The sequence below is a fragment of the Marmota monax genome, unplaced genomic scaffold (genome assembly GCF_021218885.2).
Source record: "Marmota monax isolate L192 unplaced genomic scaffold, Marmota_monax_Labrador192_F-V1.1 WCK01_AAM20220418_F8-fsc00024, whole genome shotgun sequence".
Taxonomy (NCBI): Eukaryota; Metazoa; Chordata; class Mammalia; order Rodentia; family Sciuridae; genus Marmota; species Marmota monax.
Window position 1 is genome coordinate 20617484 of NW_026695224.1, and position 25179 is coordinate 20642662.

At 43.4% G+C, this 25179-nt stretch overlaps 1 protein-coding gene and 1 long non-coding RNA gene across 2 annotated transcripts in view; one reads left to right on the plus strand and one right to left on the minus strand.

Moving 5' to 3' along the window:
* Positions 1–603: 603 nt before the first annotated feature.
* LOC124086259 (uncharacterized) overlaps positions 604–25179 on the minus strand; it is a 103486-nt gene continuing 78910 nt past the window's right edge. Inside the window, exon 3 of the long non-coding RNA XR_006849758.2 lies at positions 604–784. This is a non-coding gene — a long non-coding RNA (uncharacterized LOC124086259). The remainder of the gene's footprint in view (positions 785–25179) is intronic.
* Cdh1 (cadherin 1) overlaps positions 20464–25179 on the plus strand; it is a 76278-nt gene continuing 71562 nt past the window's right edge. The window contains exons 1-2 of the mRNA XM_046434276.2: positions 20464–20648; positions 21485–21599. Of these exons, the coding sequence (XP_046290232.1) occupies positions 20601–20648; positions 21485–21599 (163 nt within the window). The 5' untranslated portion in view covers positions 20464–20600. The remainder of the gene's footprint in view (positions 20649–21484; positions 21600–25179) is intronic.

Genomic DNA, 25179 nt, shown 5'->3' on the forward strand with positions numbered 1-25179 from the left:
ATTTTAATAAAAGAATATATATATATTTTTTCCTTTTACATTTATTTATTTATTTATTTATGTGGTGCTGAGGATCAAGCCCAGTGCCTGACACTTGCGAGGCAAGCGCTCTACCACCGAGCTACAACCCCAGCTCCTCAATAACATTTTTTTTTCTGATACCAGTGATTGAACCCAGGGGCGCTTAACAACTGAGCTAAATCCTCAGCGCTTTTTTGTATTTTATTTAAAGACAGGGTCTCTCTGAGTTGCTAAGTGCCTCGCTAAATTGCTGAGGCTGGCTTTGAATTTTCGATCCTTCTGTCTCAGCCACCAAGTCACTGGAATTACAGGCATGCACCACCATGTGTGACTCCCAATAGCAATTTTTTGGTTTTTTTGGTGCTAGGGATCGAACCCAGGGCCTTGTGCATGCAAGGCAAGCACTCTACCAACTGTGCTATATAGGATTATTAAGGGCTACTTTTCCTCTGTTTGAAAAGCTATACTTTATGGATTTCTTTTTAAACACTCCAGGTAAGCACTCTATCACTCTTTATTTTTTGAGACAGAGCCTCACTAAGTTGCTAAGGCAGTCCTCAAACTTGGGATCCCCATGTTTTTTAGTCAGCTTTTTCACTGCTGTGACTAAAGGACCCGACCAACACAATTGTAGAAGAGAAAGGGTTTATTTGAGGGCTCACGGTTTCAGAAGTCTTAGTTCATAGAAGGTCGGCTCCAGTCCTTGGGGCTTGAGGTGAGACAGAACATCATGGCGGGAAAGGGTGGCTCACAGCATGGTGATCTGGAAGCAGAGAAAGAGACTCCTTCTGCCAGATACATATATATATTCCAAAGCTTCGCCCCCCCCAAGCCCTACCTCCTCCAGCCACACCCTGCCACTTAAGTCACCATTTAGTTAATCCTGTCAGGGAATTAATTGATTAGGTTAAGACTCTTACAACCCAATCATTTCTCCTCTGAACCTTCTTGCGCTGTCTCGCATGTGAGCTTTTGGGGGACACCTCACATCCAAACCTTAACACCCTGCTTCAGTCTCTCAAACATCTGGGATTATAAATACCCACCATCACACGGACCTAGCTATTTTTAACTCTTTTAATTCTGTGCTCATTTTTACCTCTCCATCGAACTCAAACAATAAAAATAATGACATCTTTTTTAAAAAAATATATATTTATTTATTTTTTTAGGTGTAGATGGACACAACACAATACCTTTATTTTTATGTGGTGCTGAGAATCGAACCCAGGTCTCGCCCGTGCTAGGTGAGCGTTCTACCGCTGACCCACAATCCCAGCCCAAAATAATGACATCTTACATCTACCTATGAAATCCTTCCCTGTATCCCCCTAAAACTAACCAATCTTTGAATGATTGTGTTTTTCCTTCCCTTGCTTCTTTTATATAGCTTAACATGTAAATACATATGGTTTAAATATACCACGGTTTACTTTTAGTTGTTCCTAACCTTTATTAAAAAAAAAAAAAAGTAATAGAGATGAGGATGCAGCTCAGTGGTAGAGCACATGCTTAGCATGCATGAGGTCAGGGGTCAATCCCCAGCACTAAGAAAGAAGAGAAAAAAGTACAGTTTGGAATGTCCCATTCAACATGATATTACTCAGATTCATTCATGCTGTGTGTATAGCTACAGTAGATTCACTTTTTTTGGATTGCTCTGTTTTAATCCTCTGTATGAACTCGCTGGAGGGTTTTGTTTGTTATCCATTCTCCTATCAATGGACCTTGGGTTTCTCCAGATTTTTGCTCTTACAAGTAAAGCATTTATAAACATTCTTGTACAGAATTCCTGCTATCTCTGTGTCTGGTGTTTTCTCTGATTAAATGAAAGCCCTGGGGTGTAGGATTTGTGAATGCTCGATTTTATTGGAATCCTACCAGTTCATACTTAACAGCCTCAGGTCAAAGAAACACTGCTAATGCAGATCCTCTGCTGCCCTAGGCATAGACTTCTTCATTTTGGCAATTGAATGAACAGACCTGCACAACACTTACTGTTTTGCTCTTTCCAAACTTTGTACCAGGTGCATGTGTTATCTATGCCAATAACTAAAATGTAATTATAGTTTTGTCTGAAAAAACAAGATTGGATATAGGGGTTGGAGGTATAGCTCAGTGGTAGAGTGCTTGCCTACTTCCCACCAGGGTCTGAGTTCAATCCCAGCACGCTGCCCCTCAAAAAAAAAAAAAAAAAGGTTGAATACAGCTCAAAATGTCATTCCCCCTGCCCCCCAGTTCTGGGAATCAAACTCAGGGCCTCATAAATGCTCTACAACTAAGCCACGTCCCCAGCCCTCAAAATGTCAATTGTGGTTATCTCTGAAATAACAGGTGACTTTCATTTTTATTTTTCTTCTGTTTGCTTATCCCTGCATTTAAAATTTTTTCTATTGTGGATAATTTATTTATTTTTCCCCATTCTTTTTTTAATTTGTTTTAATTAGTTACACATGACAGTACAATGATCTTGACATATCATACATTTGAATCAGATGAGGTATAATTTCTCATTTTTCTGAGTGTACAGGTTGCAGAATCACATTGGTTATGCAGTCACGTATATACCCACAGCAATAATAATGTCTAGTTTATTCTGCTGTCCTTCCTTTTCCCCCTTCCCCTCCTCCCCTCAATTGTGGATATTTATTACATTATTATATATATATATATATATATATATATATATATATATATAATTTTTTTTTCAAATAAAGAGAGAAGGGGCTGGGCATGTGACTCAGAGGTAGAGCATTTGCCTATCAAGTGTGAGCCCTGGATTCACTCCCTAGCACTGAAAGAAGGTGGGGAGGCATACGCATCCGTTAGCATTAGTTATTAGATAAATGCAAATTAAGACCACAATGAGATACTACTATACTAGAATGGATACAATTGAAAAGACTGACCATGTAGCCAAATACTGGCAAATGGGAACTCTCAGACATTACTGATGGCATTATGAAAAGGTATGGCCACTTTGAAAAGCAGTTTGGTAATCTCTTATACACATATGCTAACCCTATGATTCAGCAATTCTACTCCTAGGTATTTTCCAAGAAGAATGAAAAGAAATGTTCATAAGAGACTCAAGAATGGCTCAGGCGTGGTAGCACCCACCTGTAATCCCAGCGGCTCTGGAGGCTGAGGCAGGAGAATTTCAAGTTCAAAGCCAGCCTCAGCAACGGCAAGGTGCTAAGCAATTCAGTGAGACCCTATCTCTAAATAAAATACAAAATAGGACTGGGGATGTGGCTCAATGGTTAAGTGCCCCTAAGTTCAATCCCTGGTACCCCAAAACAAAAACATGAATGTTTCTAAGTAGCTTTATTCATAATAGCCCCAAACTGGAAATATCCCCAAACCCCTTAGGTACTAAATGGATAAACAATTCTACAATTTTTGGTATATTCACAAAATGGAATACTCTATTAAGCCAGAAAGAATAAACTATCACTACAGATACAATATGGAGGCATCTCCAAAGCATTTTGCTAAGTGGAAGAAACCATGGGCCTATATACTGTGTGGTTTCATTCATATGACGGTCCAAAAAAGAAAAATCTATGGAGACAGAGAAAGGTTCAGAGGAGCCAGGGCCTAGGGATGGGTGGTATAGTTGTCTCTAAGGGCACAGGGAGTTTGGATATGAAACAAATGTTCTGCATCTTGATAATAGGAGTGCACAGATAACTGCCATGTGTCCATCAAAACTTGACGAGCTGTATGCCAAAAAGTGGGTGTATGCCTGTAATTCCAGTGACTTGGGAGGCTGAAGCAGGAAGATTGCAAGTTTGAGACAAACCTTGGCAATATAGGGAGGCCCTAGGGACTTAGCAAAACCCTGTCTCAAAATAAAACATTAAAAAAGGGCTGGGGTGGCTCAGTAGCAACCCTGGGTTCAATCCCAAGTACAAGAAAGAAAGAAAGAAAGAGAGAGAGAGAGAGAGAGAGAGGAAGGAAGGAAGGAAGGAAGGAAGGAAGGGAGGGAGGGAGGAAGGAAGAAAAGAAAAGAAACGAAACCTAAGACTTTGGCTATACCCATTCAAAAAGTATAGTTCCTGGGTCTACAAATGTACTTACTCCATGGTAGAGTACTCAGCACCATGGGGGGGGCGGGCAGGAAATAGATATAAGGGACTAGGGATATAGCTCATTTGGTAGAGTGTTTGCATCCCATGCACAAAGCCCTGGGTTCAATACCCAGCAGCACACACACCCACACACACACCCACACACACACACACACACACACACACACAAGGTATAGTTCTCTATGCCTGGGATTGCTTAACCGGAAGTTAGGTGCCTGTATCTGGCTTGCTAAGAGAATCCAAGAGTGAAGTTAGATTAGAAGAAAGCAAAGACAGATCCCTGATGACATCACTCGACTACCTGGAGTCATCTATGCGGGAAGTTCATCTCTCTCTGGACTTTTTGGTACTTAAGCCCCAAATTACACCCCTCCTTTCTTTCTGTGTAGGCACTTGTGTTTCTTGACACTTATAACCCAAAGCAATGAGCCCACAATGCCAACATACAGAGAGGAGAGAACATTGGACCAGGAGTTTTAAAACTTGGATTTGAATAGAGATTTAACTATGTAGTAGGTCTTGAAACTGCTCTGTATTTCAGCCGCTTCAGCTGCGGCGTAAAGGGAACGGTGTTGCTCCCTGAAATGGTGTTGTGCTGGGAAATCAAATAGCATATGGGAAAGTAATTCGTAATCTGTACCATGCTTTGCAAATTCTAAGGCTCCATACATAGAAGGGCAACTTTTGTTGCACATGTCCAATAGAAATGGTTAAATAGAAGTGAATTTACCCGGGCTGGGGATGTGGCTCAAGCGGTAGCACGCTCGCCTGGTATGCGTGCGGCCAGGGTTCGATCCTCAGCACCACATACACACAAAGATGTTGTGTCCGCCGAAAATTAAACAATAAAAATAAATAAAAATTATTTAAAAAAAAAAAAAAAAAAAAGAAGTGAATTTACCCCACTTATTCCATTTACCCCATGTCTATTTCACTGTGTGACAACTGGCAGATGTTTTAACCTCTCTGAGCCTAGGTTCTTGCTTTGAAAAAATTGATCCTTTGGGGTCCCTCTGGGGGATTTGCAGTCTCAGTCAAGTGACTCTCTTGCAATAGGGATGGAGTGTAGCTCAGTGGTAGAATATGTGCTGAACCTATGTGAGGTCCTGGGTTTCATTCCTGCACCAAAAATAAATAAAATGAAATGGTGCAATGGCTCCCTATTGATTTCAGGACACAGTGCAAGCTACTGACTCTGATAACAAGAGTTCCCACCCCTGCTTGGTCTTTACCTGCCTCTTATGCATGATCTCTTCTCCAGCTAGACTGAATGCTCCTCCCCTCTGGGCTTTTTGCCCAAGTGGTGACCTTTGCCAGGAACCTTTGGTTAAACTCAACTTAGTTTCTTTCTTTCTTTCTTTCCTTCCTTCCTTCTTTCGACTGGGGATTGAACCCAGGGGCACTTAACTGAACCACATCCCCAGCCTTTTTTTATATTTTATTTGGAAACAGTGTCTCACTGCTGAGAGCCACGGCCGAGTCTGTATGGCCCCTGGCATTTTGCCAACAGTATTGATTGACAGGCGAGGCATTACTATCCGCCTCTGCCGCAACTTTTGAGTTCTCGCACTATTTTGGAGTTCTCGTGGGGATTTCCGGGGATTCCCCGAGAGTTCCCATTGGTTGGGGAAGTGCAGGAGGAGGGATTTCCGGGAGAGATATTTCCGGCTGGGGGTTCCTGGACAAGCCTCGTGGTGTTCGGGAGGATTCCCCGGGAGCTGTGTGAAGTGTTTTCCTGCAGTTTAAAAATAAAGTTTGTTCCTGCTTCAGTGGCTCGTGATTTGTGCCCAGCCAGACTGCGGCATCTCACCAAGTTGCTGAGGCTGGCATTGAACTGGTGATTCTCCTACCTCAGTCTTCTACCTGACTCCCTTGTGCCTCCCCATCATACCTCCTGGTTAATCACAAATCACTCATCACCAGGTCTAGTCCTCAACCAGAACCACTGATATGGCTATCCTAGTTGCTAGAATATTCTATTAAATCTTTCCATATCAGTTGGTAAGCAGCTGCTTCCTGGAGTCCCTCAAGGTCTCCCCACAGCCCCTGCTTCTCCCACAGCCCCCACCTCCCCACTATCCAGCAACCAAAAGGGTAAAGCCAGACACTGCCAGGGGCCTGGGACCCTGTCCTGATGTTCATGGTTGGTGTTCATTCTGTCTGGACTGGTGCCTGGGCTCTACCAGCTGTTAAATATTGTTAATATCATTCTTGATAATTGCCATGGAATGCAAATCCCTGGGTTGTAAATCCCTTGCCTGCTTATTCAACCAGATCATAAACTCCTTGAGGGCAGGGTGGTACCTCCCTCAGCAACTAAGCATCTGGTATGTGCTAGGTGTCCAGTGAGCATTCACTGAGTCAATGAAAATGTAAGTGAATAAGTGATTGTGGTCTTTAAGTTAGAGAGACTCTGGAAAATAATGGGCTCTTCATCCTCGAGTTAGACTGGAGTTTTCTAGGCCTGCATTGGAAACCTTGCCCTTTGCCCAGGCTTAATTGTCCACGCTTTATTTTCTTATTCTGGAAGGAAGCTCCTGCCACCTGCCCCAGCATGGCTCCAGCCTGGCCCCAGCCAGGCCAGCTCCACCCTCCTCTCCTATAAAACCTGGGAAGACAAGTCATAGTCCTTCCACTCACACAGGCATAAGGTGAGCACACATGGTCAACTGATGGTCAACCAGTGGATGCTTACTGGCTCTAATGTTGTCTCCGTTTACCTGGGATCTACAGCATGGGAACCCTTGGTATTAGCCAAATGGGTACAGTTGGTCTCACTAGCCCTAGGTTGCTTGAGTTCTTTGCAGACAGCAGGGAGGATGGTATCTTTCAGGATGGATTGCTGTGTTGTTGGTGCTCAACACAGTATGTGGCCCAAGGTGGATTTGCCCTAGCTCTGTCACTTAGTGCCTGTGGAAAATTAGGTCACCTCTCAGTTTCCTCAAGTGGAAACAAAATAATATATTTCTCTTAGAGGTATAGGCATTAATACAAAGTTAAAGTGCTTGGAGCATAATGCCTAACACATAATGAGTATTATAGAAATGACAGCCATTATTATTTTTATTGTTGTTATTTCAATTGTTTATGTGCACAGAAGAAGAGTTTCTAGGTTTTTCAGTCGGTAAAGCAAATGAAAGACAGTTGATGTTATAAGACTGAAAAAGTCACCCCTCTACTTAGTCTGAGGCTGGCTTTGAACCTGCGATCCTTCTGCCTCAGCCTCATGAACCTGGGATTACAGGTGTACACCATTGCTGGGTGAGAATTACAAATTTGAGGCCAGCCTCAACAATTTAGCAAGACCCTATCTGGGATAAAAAATAAAAGGGGATGGGAGTGTAACTCAGTGATAGAGCAACCCTGGACTCAATCCCCAACACTGCAAAAAAATGACAAAAACAAAAAATAAATAAGGAAAAAAAAACACCAAAACAAAACAAAATCTAAAAAACATTGACAACTACAACAAAACCCAGCTCTGCTGTGATATAATTCACATGCCATACAATCTATCCATGTGAAGTTGTCAGTTGAGTGTTTTGCAGTATATTCACAAGGTTGTGTACATTTAGAATATGTTCGCCCTAGCTACAAGAAGCCCAGTTTCCATCCTACCCTCACCCTTCGCAGCCCCTGGCAACCATTAATCTGCTTTCTCTCCATATATTTGCCTATTCCAGATATTTCAGCAAAAAAGAATTGCGAATCTGGTACTGTGGCCCACACCTGTAATCCCAGAGATTCAGGAGGCTGAAGCAGGATTGCAAATTCAAGACTAGCTTCAGCAATTTAGCAAGGCCCTGCCCCAAAAATAGAAAAGGAGGGAGTATGTACTCCGGGTTCAATTCCCAGTCCCCAAAATAATAATATTAACATTTTAATTATTAAAAAATGAAAGTGGATCGCCAAGTGCGGTGGCACACGCCTGCCTGTAATCCCAGCAGCCCAGGAGGCTGAGACAGGAGGATCGCGAGTTCAAAGCCAGCCTCAGCAATGGCGAGGTGCTAAGCAACTCAGTAAAATACTGTCTCTAAATAAAATACAAAATAGGACTGGGGATGTGGCTCAGGGGCCAAGTGCCCCCTGAGTTCAACCCCTAGTACCAAAATAAATAAATAAATGTGGAGAGTTGTCTCCAGTTTTCTCATTCTTTTATTATTATTATTTAATGTGTGTGTGCAGGGGTTGGGGTGGGGCGGTGGCCCTGGAATGGAACCCAGGACCTTGATCCTGTTAGGCAAGTGCTCTACCATGGAGAAACAACCTAACTCTCAGGGGGGAGGGGCTGAACTTGGAAGGGACCGATTTCATTGGTTGCTAAGCCCCGAGAGGGCTGGCTTTTGGGAGGGCTTTAATTCTCCATCCTGAATGGACAGCATCTTTGTTGGACAGATTTCCCTGAGTCTGAGAGAAGGTGTGGAACCTTCTTTGTTTGGAAGTGGGAGCAGAAAATCATAGGTCTTTGGGACCTTGACAGTTATTCTGCAGCTTTAATTTTTTTTTTTTTTGGTGGGGGGGGGCTGTACGGGGGATTGAACCTAGGAGCACTCTACCAATGAACCACATTCCCAGGCTCCTTTTATTATTTTTCATTTTGCGACAGGGTCATCTCAGTAAGTTGCCAAGGCTGCCCTTGAACTTTGAATCTTCTTGCCTTGCCTCTGGGTTTGCTGGGATCACAAACCAGCGCCACCGCACCTAACTTTTTTTTTTTTTTAAATTATAGGTGGACACAATATTTTTATTTTATTTTTATATGGTGATGAGGACTGAACCCAGTGCCTCACACATGCTATCCGAGTGCTCTACCTCTGAGCCACAACCCCAGCCCCCAATTTTTTTTTCCTTTTTTAATGGAATACGTGTCATCCTATGATGAGGCCATGCTAACTAATCTAACTATCGTTCCAAATTTACTATATGTGCTGCCAAAGCCAGCACTGTCATTATTATTATTTTTAATATATTTATTTATTTAGTTAGTTAGTTTTCGGCAGACACAACATCTTTGTTTGTATGTAGGCGGCACACATGCCAGGTGAGCGCGCTACTGCTTGAGCCACATCCCCAGCCCCAGCACTGTCAATCTTGAATAACTAAGTCCAAAGGTGAATCCCATGAGAGGGGATCTCCTGGCCCTGGAGCACAGCAGCAGTCTCTTCTCAAGGTCATCTAGTTGGGTTGGAGGGGGCCTGCTGTCCAAGGGCTTGGCTCAGGGGAAAACCCTGACCCCTGAGCAATGTGCAATATGGAACCCTTTAGTTAATGTTTATTTCGCACTTCCTGTTTGCTCTGCTTACTTAGGCGTCTTACCTAATTCTTCAAACTATTCAAGGGGATAGATGCTATAATTATTCTCATTGGGAAGGTGAGGAGATTAGGAGTCCAGAGAGAGTTTAATGACTCATTTAAAGGCTTATAATTAGCAGACACAAAAGCAGGATTCAACCCAGGCATTTAGGCACCAAGTCTGCACTGGGAACACCTTTGCCACACTAGTCTTGGAGCTGCACTGCCAGTGTCAAGCCTGTATCTACTGTCAAACTGACTATCTCTCTCTCCCAGGCTCAGCTACCTGCTCTGGAAAGTGAGGATAAAACCAAGCTGGGGGACTGAGTGGTCAGACCCAGGTCCTGCCCCTCCTCAAGGTCCCTCCCTCATCTCACCATATTGGAAACTCTATCCTGGTGGGATAAGAAGCAGCTTAGGTTCTTGCCTGCCTCTTTCTCTAGACTGCTCTAGAGTCTGGAGTTGCAGGCCAATCTAACAGAACATTTCTTTTTTCTTTTTTTGTGTGGTAGGATTGAACCCAGGACCTTCCATATTCTAGGCAAGCACTCTCCCACTGATCTATAAGCCCAGCCCACAACAGACTATTTCTTGCTTAATTAAGATTCGACACTTAGTTCAAATGGCATCTGGAAATAAGAACCTGTCTCAATTTTAGCAGTATAGCGTGGAGATTAAGAGGCTTTGGAGGCAAGTGGCCCACAGTTCATATTCCAGCTCTGACCATTTTACTGTGTGTAATGGTTAATTTCAGCCATCTTCTTGACTCAATTTAGGGATACCCATTTAGTTGATGCAGCTTTATTTCTGAATATGAATGTGAGGGTGTTTCCAGAAGATAGAAATGTAGGTGGGCACTATCAATTGGCCCATGGTTTCAGAGTCTATGCAAATACCAAGACTCATCAAATTGTATATTTAAATATATGTAGTCAGTTATACTTTAAAAAAAGAAATAGGGAAATGCTGGGTACAGTGGCACACACCTGTAATCCTAGCTACTTAGGAGGCTGAACCAGGAGGATCATAAGCTCAAAGCCAGCCTCAGCAATTTAGCAAGAACTTGTCTCAAAATAAAAAATTTTAAAAATGGCTGGGGATGTGGCTCAGTGGTTGAGCGCCCTAGATTCAATCCCTGATACCAAAAAGAAAAAAAAAAAAAAGAAATGGGGAAATTTATAAAGAAAATTAAGGAATATAACAGACAAATGTAAACCGTGGATGAGAGGAGGGAAGCTGAATTCATATTTTCTCTCCTTCCTCTCCCCAGGAGCCAGGATGTTCTTCTCCTGCACATAGATATCAGAACTCCTACCTTCAGACTCTGGAACTAGCATTAGTGGGCCACCCACCCCTACCCCATTATCTCAGGCCTTTGGACTTGAACTGAGCCACACTACTGATTTTTCTGTTTCTCCAGCTTGCAGATGGCACAGTGTGAAGGTCTGCAGCCTCCATAATCACCTGTACCTTTCTCCTTTCTTTCCACATACAGTGTGTATTTCATTGGTTTCTGTTCTCTGGAAAATGCTGACCTGTCTCAAATCTCTTTGTCTCTCTGTAAACCTCTGCTTCCAAATCTTTAAAATGGATGTCTTGATAATAAGGGACTTGTATGAGGAATGGTGAGATAAATGTATATAGAGTATGGCGAACTCCAGTAAATAGTATCTATCATTTTTATCACATACTATAATGCAGTTACTGGCATCCAGCACAATGCCTGACACACAATTGGCATTCAGTAAATATTTAATAAATAAACGAACGAATGTTTACTTGTCTGCATCCCCCACAACCTTCTGAACTCCTTAAGGGCAGGGACCATATTTTGTTTATTTCTCTGTCTCCTGTGATGAGCATGTACCTGGCACATGGGAGTGCTTAATAAATGCTTGTGTTTGCCCTAATGAGATAATGGATCTAGAGAGCCATCATCTCTGGGGCTACAAACCACAAGGTGATAGAGAACTTGACAATGGAGGAATCAGATGATACCAATTGAATTAAGCATCTTAAAAGAGAGCCAACTGGACAATTTCTTGCATCTTGATATTATGCTGTGGGAAATGCCCAGCATCATTGATGAAATATTTTTGCCTAAAAAGAATGGATCTGAATCAAATCATTTCTCTGTACAAATAGTTTATGCCGAATACGGGAGAAAAGAACACACCGAATGACATCTCAAGGATGCATTGACAAAATGCAGCGTATTCTATGCTATCTTTTTTTCTTTTTCTTTCTTTCTTTTTTTTTTTTTTTTTTTTTGATGATGATACCAGGGATTGGATCCATAAGTACTCATCACTGAGATACATCTCCAGCTCTTTTTTAATTTTCATTTTGAGACAGGGTCTTGATAAGGGACTCAGTTTGCCCTGGAACTTATGATCCTCCTGTCCAAGTTGCTGGAATCACAGATATATACCACTGCCATTGTGCCCTATTTTATTGTGGGTTTTTGTTTTTGTTGTTGTTGTGGTGGTACCAGAGATTAAACTCAGGGGCACTTGACCCCTGAGCCACATCCCCAGGCCTTTTATGTATTTTATTTAGAGACAGGTCTCACTGACTTGCTTAGTGCCTTGCCTTTGCTGAGGCTGGCTTTGAACTTGCAATCTTCCTGTCTAAGCTTCCTGAGCCACTGGGATTACAGGCAGGTGCCATCAGGCCTGGCTTGTTTTATTTATTTATTTATTTATTTAAAATAGAGAGTTGCTATGCTGACCAGACTGGCCAACTCCTGGTCTCAAGAAACCCTCTGGAGGCTGAGATTGTAGCTCAGGGGTAGAGCAACTTGCCTAGTGCATGTGAAGCACTGAGTTCGATCTTCAGCATCATATAAAAAATAAATATATACCACATTTTTTAAATCTAGTCATCTATTGAAGGACACCTAGGTTGGTTCCATAGTTTAGCTATTGTGAATTGAGCTGCTATAAACAAAAGAGGTGAAAGACCTCTACAATGAAATCTACAAAACACTAAAGAAAGAAATTGAAGAAAACCTTAGAAGATGGAAAGATCTCCTATGCTCCTGGATAGCAGAATTAATATTGTCAAAATAGCCATACTACCAAAAGTGTTATACAGATTTAATGCAATCCCTATTAAAATCCCAATGACTTTGTTCATAGAAATAGAGAAAGAAATAATTAAATTTATTTGGAAAAATAAGAGACCCAGAATAGCTAAAGCAATCCTTAGCAAGAAAAATGAAGCAGGAGGCATTGTAATACCAGACTTTAAACTATACTACAGAGCTATAGTAACAAAAACAGCAAGTTATTGGCACCAAAATAGACTTTAGACCAATGGTACAGAATAGAGGACATAGAGACAAACCCATATAAATACAGTTATGTCATACTAGACAAAGTTACCAAAAACATTCACTAGAGAAAAGATAGCCTATTCAACAAATGGTGCTGGCAAAACTTGAAATCCATATGTAGCAAAATGAAATTAAACCTCTATCTCTCACCCTGCACAAAGTGGATCAAAGACTTAGGCACTGGGGCTGGGGTTGTGGCTCAGTGGTAGAGTGCTTGCCTAGCATGCGTGACTCACTGAGTTTGATTCTCAACACCACATACAAATAAATAAAATAAAGGTCCATCAACAACTAAAAAATATTTTAAAAAATTTAAAAAAAGACTTAGGTAGGCACTAGAATAGAGATACTGTGCCCAATAGAAGAAAAAATAAGCCCAAGTCTTCACCACTTTGGCCTAGGATCTGATTTCCTTAACAAGATTCCTAAAGCGCAAGAAGTAATATCAAGAATCAATAAATGAGATGGATTCAATTAAAAAGCTTCTTCTCAGCAAAAGAAACAATCAGTAATGTGAGGAGAGAACCTACAGATTGGAAGAAAATATTTACCACATGCATTTCCAATAAGGCATTAATGTCTAGGATATATAAAGAACTCAAAAAACTTAACACCAAAAAATCAAATAACCCAATCAACAAATGGGCTAAGGAACTGAACAGACACTTCACAGAAGAAGAAATATAATCGATCAATAAATATATGAAAAAGTGTTCAACATCTCTAGCAATTAGAGAAATGCTAATCAAAACTACTCTAAGATTTCATTTCACTCCTGTCAGAATTGCAATCATTAAGAATACAGGAAAGAATAAATGTTGGTGAGAAATTATGGCATTTTCCAGTAAATGGATAGAGTTCGAGAATATCATGCTAAGCAAAATAAGCCAATCCCAAAAAACCAAAGGCCAAATGCTTTCTCTAATATGCAGATGCTAATTCACAATAAGGTGGCGGGGCACTAGAGAAGAATAGCATTGCCTTAGATTAGGTAAAGGGAAGTTACCTTAGATTAGGTAGAAGGAGGGGAGGGGATGTGGGGATAGGAAAGATAGTAGAATGAAACAGATATTATTACTTTATCTATGTATGTGACTACATGACCAATATGATTTTGCAACATGTACACTCAGAAAAATGAGAAATTACATCCCATCTATGTATGATATATCAAAGTGCATAAATGCATTTTACTGTCATGTATAACTAATTAAAACAAATAAAAAATTAATTTAAAAACCTAACCTATAAAATAAATAAATACATACATAAATAAACTAATAAATAAATTAAAGGTATTATGTCCATATAACTAAAAAAGAAAAGAAATCCACTGGCCTCAGCCTCCTGAGTGCCGTCTGGATGACACACCTGGATGAACCATTGTCTGGTGGTTGTTGTTTTTGTAACTGCAAATCTAGAATTATGTCAAAATAAAAACAAACAAAATGAATACATTCATTATTTGAATTGTTAATGGTCTCACAATATATGTAAATGCTAAAACTCATCTTGTATATTTTAAGAGACTTTTTTCTTTTTTTAAATTTTTGTTAGTTATTGATGGACCTTTATTCATTTATTTATTTATATGTGGTACTGAGAATTGAAACCAGTGCCTCACACGTTCTAGGCAAGCACGCTACCACTGAGCCACAACCCTAGCCTCCCCCCCTTTTTTTTTGTACTGGGGATTTAGTCTAGGGGCACTTTACTACTGAGTTATATCCCCAACCCTTTTTATTTTTTGAGACAGGGTCTCACTAAGTTGCTGGGGGTCTTGCTAAGTTGCCCAAAATGGACTCAAACTTGCGATCCTCCTGTCTCAGCTTCCCTAGTCACTGGAATTATAGGGGTGCACCATTGCTCCTGGTCCTCTTGAATATTTTAAATATAGGTAGTAAATTATATCTAAAAAAAAAAAAATTGAACAAGGGTATCTGGCACTGTGGTGCAGGTTTACAGTCGTAAACCCAGGGACTCAGGAGCAAGTTCTGGAGAAGATTCAGCAACTGAGTGAGGCTCTAAGCAACTTAGAGACCTATATCAAAATAAAAAATAAAAAACCACTAGGGATGGGCTGGGTTTGTGGCTCAGTGGTAGAGCACTTGCCTAGCACATGCAAGGTGCTGGGTTCCATCCTCAGCACCACATAAAAATAAATATATAAAATAAAGGAATTTTGTCAAACTACAACCAAAATAAAATAAAATAAAATAAAAGGACTGGGGATATAGTTCTGTGGTTAAGTACCTCTGGGTTCAATTCCTGGTACCAGAAAAAAAAAAAGTCAACACAGTATCATATGTCTATAATCGAAGCTACTCTTCAGGCTGAGAGGCAGGAAGATTGCAATTTCAAGGCCAACCTGGGGAATTTAGTGATACTGCTTCAGCTGGGGAGACTGAGGCAGAAAGATTATGAGTTCAAGCCAGCCTCAGCAATTTAGCGAGGCCCTAAGCAACTCAGGGAGACCCTGTCTCTAAATAAAATACAAAAAAGGGCTGGGGATGTGGCTCAGTGATTCAGTGCCCCTGGATTCAGTCCCCAGTACCAAAAAAAAAAAAAAAGGAGGTGGGGCTGGGGAAATACCAGAGCCTGAGGCAGGAGGCTCAGGAGTTGGAGGTCAGCCTCAGCAATTTAGCGAGAACTTGTCTCAAAACAAAAACAAAAAAAAAACAGTCTAGGGATGTGACTCAGTGGTTAAGAGCCCCTAGGTTGAGTTCCTTGTACCAAAAAATTAAAACATGTCTTGATCATAGATGCAGAATGCAATACTTACAGCAGAAGTGACATGTTTTCTCAATTTGTTTTAAACTCTTCTGTAAAAACAAAAATAAAAATGCTGGGGTAGAAAGAAGAAATAAGGCCTGGGGGTGTGGCTCTGCGTTGGAGTCACATGCGGGGGCCCTGGGTTTGATCCTCAGCACCACATAAAAATAAATAAGTAAAATATAGGTATTGTGTCCAACTACTTCTAAAAAATAAATATTTACCGAAGAAGAAGAAGAAGAAGAAGAAGAAGAGGAGGAGGAGGAGGAGGAGGAGGAGGAGGAGGAAGAAAGATGAAACAAGATTTGGTACAAAGTTTATATATTGTGAACTTCTTAAAAGTACAAAAGGGGTTGGGGATATAGTTCAGTTGATAAAGTGCTTGCCTCACTTGCACAAGGCCCTGGGTTCAATCCTCAGCAGTACAAAAAAATTGGGAGTTGGGTGAAGATACATGAGGTTTCATTATACAGTTGGCCCTACATATCTGACAATTCGATCAACAGTTTGAAAAAAAAAAAAAAAATATATATATATATATATATATATATATATATATATATATATATATATATTTAAGTTGCATCTGACTATGCGAAGTTTTCCCTGCCTGTAGTCCCAGCTACTAAGGCTTCAAGGCCCCTCTGGGCCTATTTTTTAAATTAAAAAAAAAAAAAGTTTTTTCAGTGCTGGTATCCAAATCAGGACCTTGCATGTGCTAGGCAAGCAGTCTACCACTGAGCTACATTCCCAGCCCCTATTTTTTTTTTTTTTTTGCTTTTGAAATAAAACTGCATACCTGCAGGCTCAGCTACAAAGGGCAGGCCACCTATCAGTTACCCTCAGTTGGACAGGAGGCTGGAGCAGTTTATCCAGTTCCTCCCCTGCATGCTGGCAGGTGGCCCAGCAGAGGTGTCAGGAGGGCCCCCTAGGGTAGCAGGAATGGGGCCTCCTCTCCCCCCACAGCCAGGAGCCTGATCCTGCTATAATCCCTAGCAATTCCAATTTCCCTGGGGATTCCAGTCCAGCCAGATGGGGGTTGGGCTCCCCCAGGAGAGAGCAAGGGGAGGGGCACCTCTCCTGGTCTGAACACCATTATTACAGTCCGCTTGCCAGAGATAAAAGGCACAAGACTGCCTGGGGGATTAATCGTTAGCTTCCCGCCTGACCAGTCACCAGGGCAGCTGGGAAATGGAAGTCCATCAGAGAAGCAATCTACAATGAGGTTTGGAGTTTGTAATGCGCTGAGGGATGTATGCCAGTTGGCACCTGGTTATCTTTCTGGAGCGATCTCAAGGGCACCTGTAGGGCCTCTGGATCACAAGTCTTTTTCCTATTGGTGCCTGAAATTCCCAAGATCTCAGCTCCTGGGTTTTGTTTTTTTCCTACTCCCTGGTTGAGAAGCTAAGGAAAGCAGCACCTTCCCACCTCATTGACAGAGTTGCATACAAGCTCAAGGGGGTTCACAGGTCCCCCAGAAGCCCATCCACAGATAGCAGATTAAGTACCCAGGAAGGAGTAGTTCCAAGGCTTTCATAGCTTGGAAAAAAGCAAGTCAGCGCCCAACACGCTCTTTAAAATGCAAATGACCCTAGAGGGTCAAATGACTAACTCTCCTGTGTGAAAGGTTTTCCCCATTGAGAACAGAAATAGCCCACTAGGCTTTCCCTGTGGGGGTAGGGGAAAGGACAGCCTGGGGCAGGGGAGGCTTCCTGGGGACATTGGATTTTTACCTAAAACTGGGAAGGAAAGGTATTGGGCAAGGAGTGCTGAGCACACTCAGAAAAAGATTATGAATTCAGTGTTATCAAGGTCTCCATTTTATGGAAGAGGAAACATGGGCTGGGGGAGATTGAAGTGTCTTAAGCCATCCAGATAGTGGCAGCATTGGAATTTGAACACTGGGCTATTCTAAGATCAATACCCTGAGAGCATAGCTCAATGTCACCAGCACAGGCTCACCACACTGACCATTTGATCCCCATAGCGAGGTGTTCTGTTTAATAGAAGAGGGGACAGAGGCAATTACCTGTGTTGCCCAGTCACACTGGGCCCACCCCCACATGGAACCCCTCTGTATTCCCTCAGTCTGAATGGCCAGGGGGTAGCTACCCTTCCAGGAGCTTGGAGAAGGACTTGCCGAGAAGTCTAAAGAGCACATCAGGCCTGACTGTCTTCACTGCCCCTAATTGTTTTCTAAAATCCTTTTTATTGAATTATCCTAGCGTAATGGAAGAATCAGGGAGAGTCACCACAGAGTTACAAGGCCAGGTCTTGCTGGGTAGAAGAAAGCAAAGTCCCAAAGGCTCCCTGGGTCCAGTGATGGTATGAAATATGTATTTTTACATAACTGGGAGGAAAAAAAATAAACGGACAAGGCTGCCCCATGGGGGAAACGCCTCTTTCTGTATTTCCATTATCCTGTTTAATGCACCGTCCAGCAGGAGCCTCAGTGGGAAAGGAAATACCGGAGCCTTTTTCCTCTGAGCCTCCTGGTGGGTTAAGAGGCAGAGGGAGCCAAGATGCAGAAATCCAAAATTTTGGGTGTGTGTTTGGAAACTCATTAAACTGAAGGGGTCAGCCTGGGGGGGAGGGGCTGCCAGGAAACTGTTTTGGTTTGAGACAACACCTCTCCTCTGCAGAGGAGAAAGTACTCCTTGTGGGTGGGCTCAGATTCACCTTCAGCTCTTGCGAAATACTCAACATGGCCTTCCCCATGAGGGAGGCAAATGCAGTTGGGCCTTTCAACAGTACAATGTCCACACCAAACATTTATTGAACGGTTGCTGCTACATGCCAAGTACCCTGTTTAGTGATTGTTTTTCCATTAGCCAGAGTCAATTCATTTATGCAGATGAGAACACTGACTTGCTCAAGGTCACACAGCTATGGAGTGGCAGAAACATACTGCTTCGTGGTTCTGACTGTGCTTGGATGAAGGCAAGGGAGATGTCCTTGTCAGCAGAGCCAAATTGCGCAGATAGTGGCCAGCCACAGGCAGACAGGGAAACTATGTGATCTAAGTTTTGCCTGTCTATTCTGTTTTTGATCCTAAGATTACTTTACCAGGGACAGAATTCTCTAGAGAAGGTGATGGTGGCTGTGGTATTAAGATCCCAAATCTGCCGATCAGGAGGTCATGGGTTCTGGTCTTGATTTTTCTTCTTTCTTTCTTTCTTTTTTTTGGGCAGGTGGTGGGGGAGGTCTTGCTATGTTGCTGAGCTGGCCTCGTACTCAGGATCCTCCAGTCTCAGGCTCCCAAATTGCTGGGATTACAGGCATATGCCAATGTACTGGCTGCTCTTGGCTTTCACATTGACTTATTATGTGACATTGAATGAATTATGTGACAATAACAAGTTTGAGTGATCTCTTAAGGGTCTCTTCCAGGTCAGCATTTAAAAAAAAAATGCAGATTGAAAGCTGCAGCTCCAACTGGGAGGGATACTGTCTGGGGCCACATGAGGTGAAGAAGGTGGAGAAAGGGCCCTGGGGTCAGTGGGAGGTGTGTTTCAATCCTGTACCATCTCCGATTAGCCTCAGCCTATTCATTCCTCAATTACACTTCTATTGAATGGGAATAGTAACACAGCTCTTAGGTGTTTTGTTTTTGTTTTGCAGTGCTGGAGATTTAATCTAGGAGTTTATGCATGACAGTATTATGATGACAAGTATTGTCACATCTCTAGCCCTTTAATGGTTTCCAGATGAAATTAAAGGAGATGGTCAATGTCAAGTATTTGGCACAGAGCCTGAAAGTAACTTCAAGACCCTGCACCTACTGTTTCTATTATTGCCCCTTACATTTGTACAGAACTTCTTTGGCTCAGAAACTTGATCGTATTAGTTGTATGGGTGTCTCACAACACCGTATGGAAGCATTTGTGATCATTATTCCAAGGCTTGAAGAGACGGTTCTGACCCAGTGGGTCAATTTGCTGATTCACTAACCTATAGAGAACTGCAGTTAAGAGTAGATTTTGCTGGGAGAGGTGGTGTATGAAATCACAGCTACTCCAGAGGCCAAGGAAGGAAGATGGCAAGTTGGAAGCCAGCCTGTGCAATTTAGTGAACTCCTGTCTCAAATTAAAATTTAAAAACTGGGGATGTAGCTCAGTGGTACAGGGCCCTTGGGTTCAATCTCCAGTACCAAGAGGGGGAAAAATTATAAAAAGAACTAGAAGCTGGTGCGATGGCTTATGCGTGTAATCCTTGGAGACTGGAGAGGTTGAGGCAGGAGTACTGAAAGTTCGAGAACAGCTTTAGTAATTTAGTGAAACTACCTCACAATAAAAAGTTTTGGGGATGTAGCTCAGTGGTAAAGTGGCCCTGAGTTCAACCACAGTACCAAAAAAAGGGCGGGGAGCCATTGGGTCAAGAGCTCAGTGGTAGAATGCCTCTGGGTTCAATCCCCAGTATTGCAGAAGCTAACCAACCAACCAACCAACAAACCTAAAAGCTGGGTGTGGTGGCTCATGCCTGTAATCTCAGTGACTGAGGAGGGTGAGGCAGAGGATAGCAAGTTCGAGGGCTGCATGGGCAATCTGGTAAAATAAAACAAAAATATCTGGGGATGTAGCTCAGTAGTAGAACACCCCAGGTTCAATCCCAAGTACCCCAAAGAAAAAGAGAAGAAAAAAGGAACCAGATACCAGATAAAGGGTAAAGTGTAAAGCCCTTTCTCATCCCAGGTCTTAGAGTAGGTCACCCTCGGTGCTGGGATTCGAACACCATGGAATAAGAACTCACAGACTCTACCTTCTACAGACCAGTGTGTCTACAGGTCCGCGCTAAGCTGGGAGGCGGGGCTGGGGGCGGGTCGTCCGCCCTTTCCGCGGAGGAAGCTGAAGGCTCCACTGCTCATTGGCTGAAACCGGCAGGTGCGTCCTCAGCCAATCAGCGGCACCGGGGGTGGTGCCTTCGGGCTCACCTGGCGGCTGCTGCGCTGCCCAGCTCAGTGGCTTCGGGAGCCTCCATAGCACCTGTGAGTTCGCTGAAATCCAGCTAGCCTCTAGCTTGGCCCATCCCGGCCTGACCCGACCGCGCCCGGCCCCCGCCTTCGCTCGGCACCCACACGGCCCGCCATGGGCCCTCTGTGCCGCAGCCTCTCTGCGCTCCTGCTGCTGCTGCAGGTAAGTTGAGTACCCTGACTAGGGGGAATACCTTCCGGCCCCATGATCCGCGCTGAGCCCGGAGCCCTTTCCTCTCTCCTGCGGTCCTAGTTTCCCTCTTCCAAGGAAGTTTGGGTCCAAAGGGCCAGAACGGCTTGGAAGCTGCGCGGAGCTCTGGATTCCGCCGAGATGTGACTGGGAGAGGGATGAGGGAGAGCGGGACTTTTCCCGCCCCCTCCTGCCAATACCCTGGTGGGGGGGCGCGCCAAGCTGCAAACTCTGGGTACTTACTCCGGGTTGGCCGCTGAATGAATTTGGGGCGGGCTTTGGGGGTGTGAAACAGGATGGAGGTCGGGTTGTGGACAAGGGGAGTCACGGTGCAAGAAAAGGGGGGTCAGATAAAGAAAGGAGCATTAGTAGAAATAAAGGCACCTTCCATGTAAAGAAAGGATGGTAAATAGGAACCAGGGCCCCTTGGGATAAGAAAGAGGGCCAAAGTTGTCAGAGCGCCCTAGGTATGAGGAAGTAGAATCGAGAGCGCTCCCGGTCTAAGGAAAGTAGGGTCGGTAAGAGTAAAGACATCTCCAATGAGATAAAAAAAAAAAAAGAAGACGAGAAAGAAAGGTGGCTAGATTGTCAGGAGATGACCCAGTGTCCTCCTCTCCCAGGAGTTCGTGGGGGCTTAGCTGCGGGTTTCGGGATAGGAGAGGATGACGTCGGTGCCTGCCCCGGGGTGGGGGTGCCTCCCACAATCCCTATGCCGGGAGCCAGGGAGAGGCAGCGGGGTTGTTGGTTTCGGTGTGGGCGGGAGGGAACCCCCCAAGTCACTCGGGTTCGGTACCTTTTGTTCACTCCAGGTTTCACTATGGCTCTGCCAGGAGCCGGAGTCCTGCCTTCCCGGCTTTAGCGCTGAGAGCTACACGTTCACTGTGCCTCGGCGGCACCTGGAGAGAGGCCGCATCCTGGGCAGAGGTGAGAGTGCACTGCAGGTGTCCCTGGGCTGAGTAAGGAGGGGTAGGGAAGGTGCCTAGAAATTGCATTTCCACACCTCTAGGGTGGAGTGGACAACCCTCTCCCGACTTTCTCAAACACCCCCTTGGAATTTACACAAATGCATGGGTCTAAAGTTTTATCGAGGTTGAGGACTGTGGTTGAGCCCTGTCTAGTTAACTTTATAGGGCTGGAGATGGGCGGGAGCATTTAGAGGACATTAGTATTTCTCATATCCCTGGCCACTGGAGACAGTCTTATCATTTCAGATTGCAAAAACCGTCTGGGTGGGACCGTGGGACAGAAGTATTACCGTTTTATAGATGAGCAAATTGAGGCTCAGAGGGTGACTCCGCTTGCCTAGAGTCATCTAAACAGGAATCTGAATCAGGATCTGATTCCCAGGCACCATTATGCACCATCTAGGGGATGACTGAAGAGCCACCTGTGGCTGTGGCTTTTGTTAATAGAGATGAAAACATTTTGATACAGGTACTATTTACCTAAAGAATAATGATTCCTTTTTTTTTTTTTTTAAATAAAAGCACAGTAGCTCTGACTCAGGGGATGGAAATGCATACAAACACCCAATGTATTTCAGGACTTATCACTGTGATAATCTAGTGTTTGCTTCTTTCCACTTCACTGTTGGGCAGGCCTGGAAGCAAGGGAAAGGGCTGGTTTCCCTCTGGTTTCACTAATTCCCAGGTGCTTACTTTGTATCAAAAGCACATTCTCTTCCCTCATGATTATTGTTGATTGGGCAGTAATAATAGTAAAAGAAACACTTTTAAAAGAGAAATTTCCCATAGTTCCTCCTGGAGGGAATACTTCTACTGTGTTTATTCTTATAGTCTTTGGCCATGTGAAAAATTTACAGCAATCATGCTGTTGTCTTAAATTTTGGAATTTGTTCAAACTGTGCATGGTGTGTTTTACAGAGAAACTGCAGTTTGATTGAATAGCCATATTTGCTTTTCTGAGACCCATCTGTGTCTGGAGCTTTCTGTATGATGGTCAGTGATGACTCATTCACTCTCTACTTGATGTTCTGCCTTGGCTGCCCAAGGAGTAAACTGAGATGTAGGGACAGGGACACTCCAGCCCTGTCTTCTGAATTGCACATTCTAGCAGGTTCCTGAGTATCCCAGGATCCCTTTAGATGCACTGTTGGACATGGGCAGTGAGAGGTGAAAGGGTGTGGGTGGCCTGGGGTGTTCGGATGAGTGTTAACGGGCAGTGAAAACTGGCTTCTGGGAGGAGGCAGTCTTGACCCAGCCTTGTAGATTAGGAGAGGGGTTAGAAATGAGAGGCAGGTGTATGTGTGAGCACATGTATGAGGTGTGCTGATTGCTTTGTATTCCCATGCCAGTTCCTTTGGTAGTGCTTAGGGAGGGTTAGTCTGTTTTTGTCCTATCCCTGGGAATTGAATCCAGGGTGCTCTATAACTGAGCTATATTCCCGGTCCCTTTTCTTTTTTTATTTTGAGATATAGGGTATTGCTAAGTTGTTGAGGCTGGTCTTGAACTTGTGATCTGCTTGCCTCAGTCTCCTGAGTAGCTGGGATTGTATGCTCCTCTGCACCCAGCTACTACTAGTCTTAGGAGAGTGGAAACCATTCTATTTTGCAAGTGAGGAAACAGGTGAAGACCAATTTAATCTGCTGAAGGATCCACAGTTGGTCTTTCTCTCCCTCTTTCCCTTTCTCTTTTTCAATGAGAGAGAGAGATTTGAAAGATGAACAAATAAGAAGAAAGGTATTAAAGTATTTGGGTGATTAGTGTCCATTGTGAAGTAGACTAAGGACTGAGGTGTTGATGCCCCCCACCCCGAAGCAAGTGGTGATGACAGAGATGGTGCAATTAGGTGAGAGGTGGGGGGTGACCTGGGGCTGGTGGTTTGGTAGAAACACATTCCACAAGCTTCTTGTGTGGCTGGTTCCTGGTCCTTTTGTGACTGCAGTCCCCACCCCCACTCCACAGTTTTCCTGACTTTTAACTTTTTTTGCCATTCTATACTGTAGGATCTCTTTGTAGCAGTTGAATGTAGGATTGCTCCAGGACAGAAGTCCTTCTGTAAAATCACGCATTTGACTTCAGGAACCGGCTTTGTGATTTCAAGATGTGGTCAGAATTGAGGATGGTGGCCTTGCTGTCTTTAGACAGTCCAGGGAAATAAAGGGACAGAACGTTGGCACCAGGTTTAGACATGGGCTTCGTGAAGAATTTGCTGCCCAGGGATTTCAAATAAGGAACCCATGGCTGAAGTGTCACAATAGGGTTTTGACTGAACTGAGGGGACTTCTGTATGGTTCGCTGGGGTCATTCTTGTACCCTATGTGATTAGCTCCATAATTGAAGTCTTGTGTTAATTCCTTTGTTTTTTTTTTTTTTTTTCCTCTGTGGAGAATGTTTAAAAAAAAAAAAACCTCAACTATAAACTGATTCTTTAGAGTTGCTAATTATTTTCCTTTTTCTTAGGACAAACTGGTTTGAGAGACTCAGGATATTAGACAGTTTGGGATCTCAGAGCTATTAGCCTAGTACACAGTTTTAAGTCGATGTGGGGTGGAATAAAAACCTGGCAGGCTTTTCGATTGATGGTTTTCTTTTGTTTTCTCTAGTTTTGGACAAACAGTGCCCATATTTTGGATTTGAGTGAGCTTTAGCTGCTTGATAGATTGATCTAGTTTACAGGTACCCATCTGTGTGGGTTAAACAGATCCATTTCCCCTCTTTTCTGAAAGACGTGCTGAAAGCTGGTACAAACAACAGCAGGTCCCTTCATTAAAGTGGACTTTGAAAAAGCAAACATGGAAACCTGCTTTGGGATCATTTCATCAGACACCCACTTCTCCACCCCTCAAACTCCTACATGTAACTTCCCCAATTAGTCATGACTGTGACAAGGACTGATACAGAGTTACAGGGAAAGGAGACCAGTGGGCCTCCCGCCCTTCCCTTTGTGTCTCCAAAGGAGTGGAGGCGGAGAAGTCCCAGATCCTGCAGGGCCATTTAAGGAAGGCTGACTTGCAGCTCCCCACCCCACCCCCTTCTCTGCCAGGTGCTTATGGAAATCCCTGTCTGTCCTCCCGGGCTTTTTATTGGGTTGGGCAAGATTTTTCTTCCGAAATGCTCACCTTGGTGTCTGTTACACAGTCCCTTCCAAGTATAGCCCCAGATAAACCAGAGCCTATGAAGCAATCAGCTCCCCATCTCTTAACAGCTGCCAAAACCCTAAAATCCCCTAGAGGCACCTGTCACAGTCCAGGTTTGGCCTTTAGGGGTGTCCACTGTGTCTCACTTCCATCCCCTTTCAGGGCAGGAGGATGAGAATGAAGTTAGGATAGTCCAGTGAGCAAGATCCAGATTTGAATTTCAGCTACTAGCTATGTGAGTTCAGATGTCACTTCTGTGAAATTCAATTTCCTCATCTATAAATTCATTCTCTTTTTTTTCCTTTTTCATGGTACTAGGTCATGAACCCAGGGTCTCATGCATGCTAGGCAAGCACTCTACCACTGATCTATATCTCCAGCTCTTAATTCATATTTGATGAATAA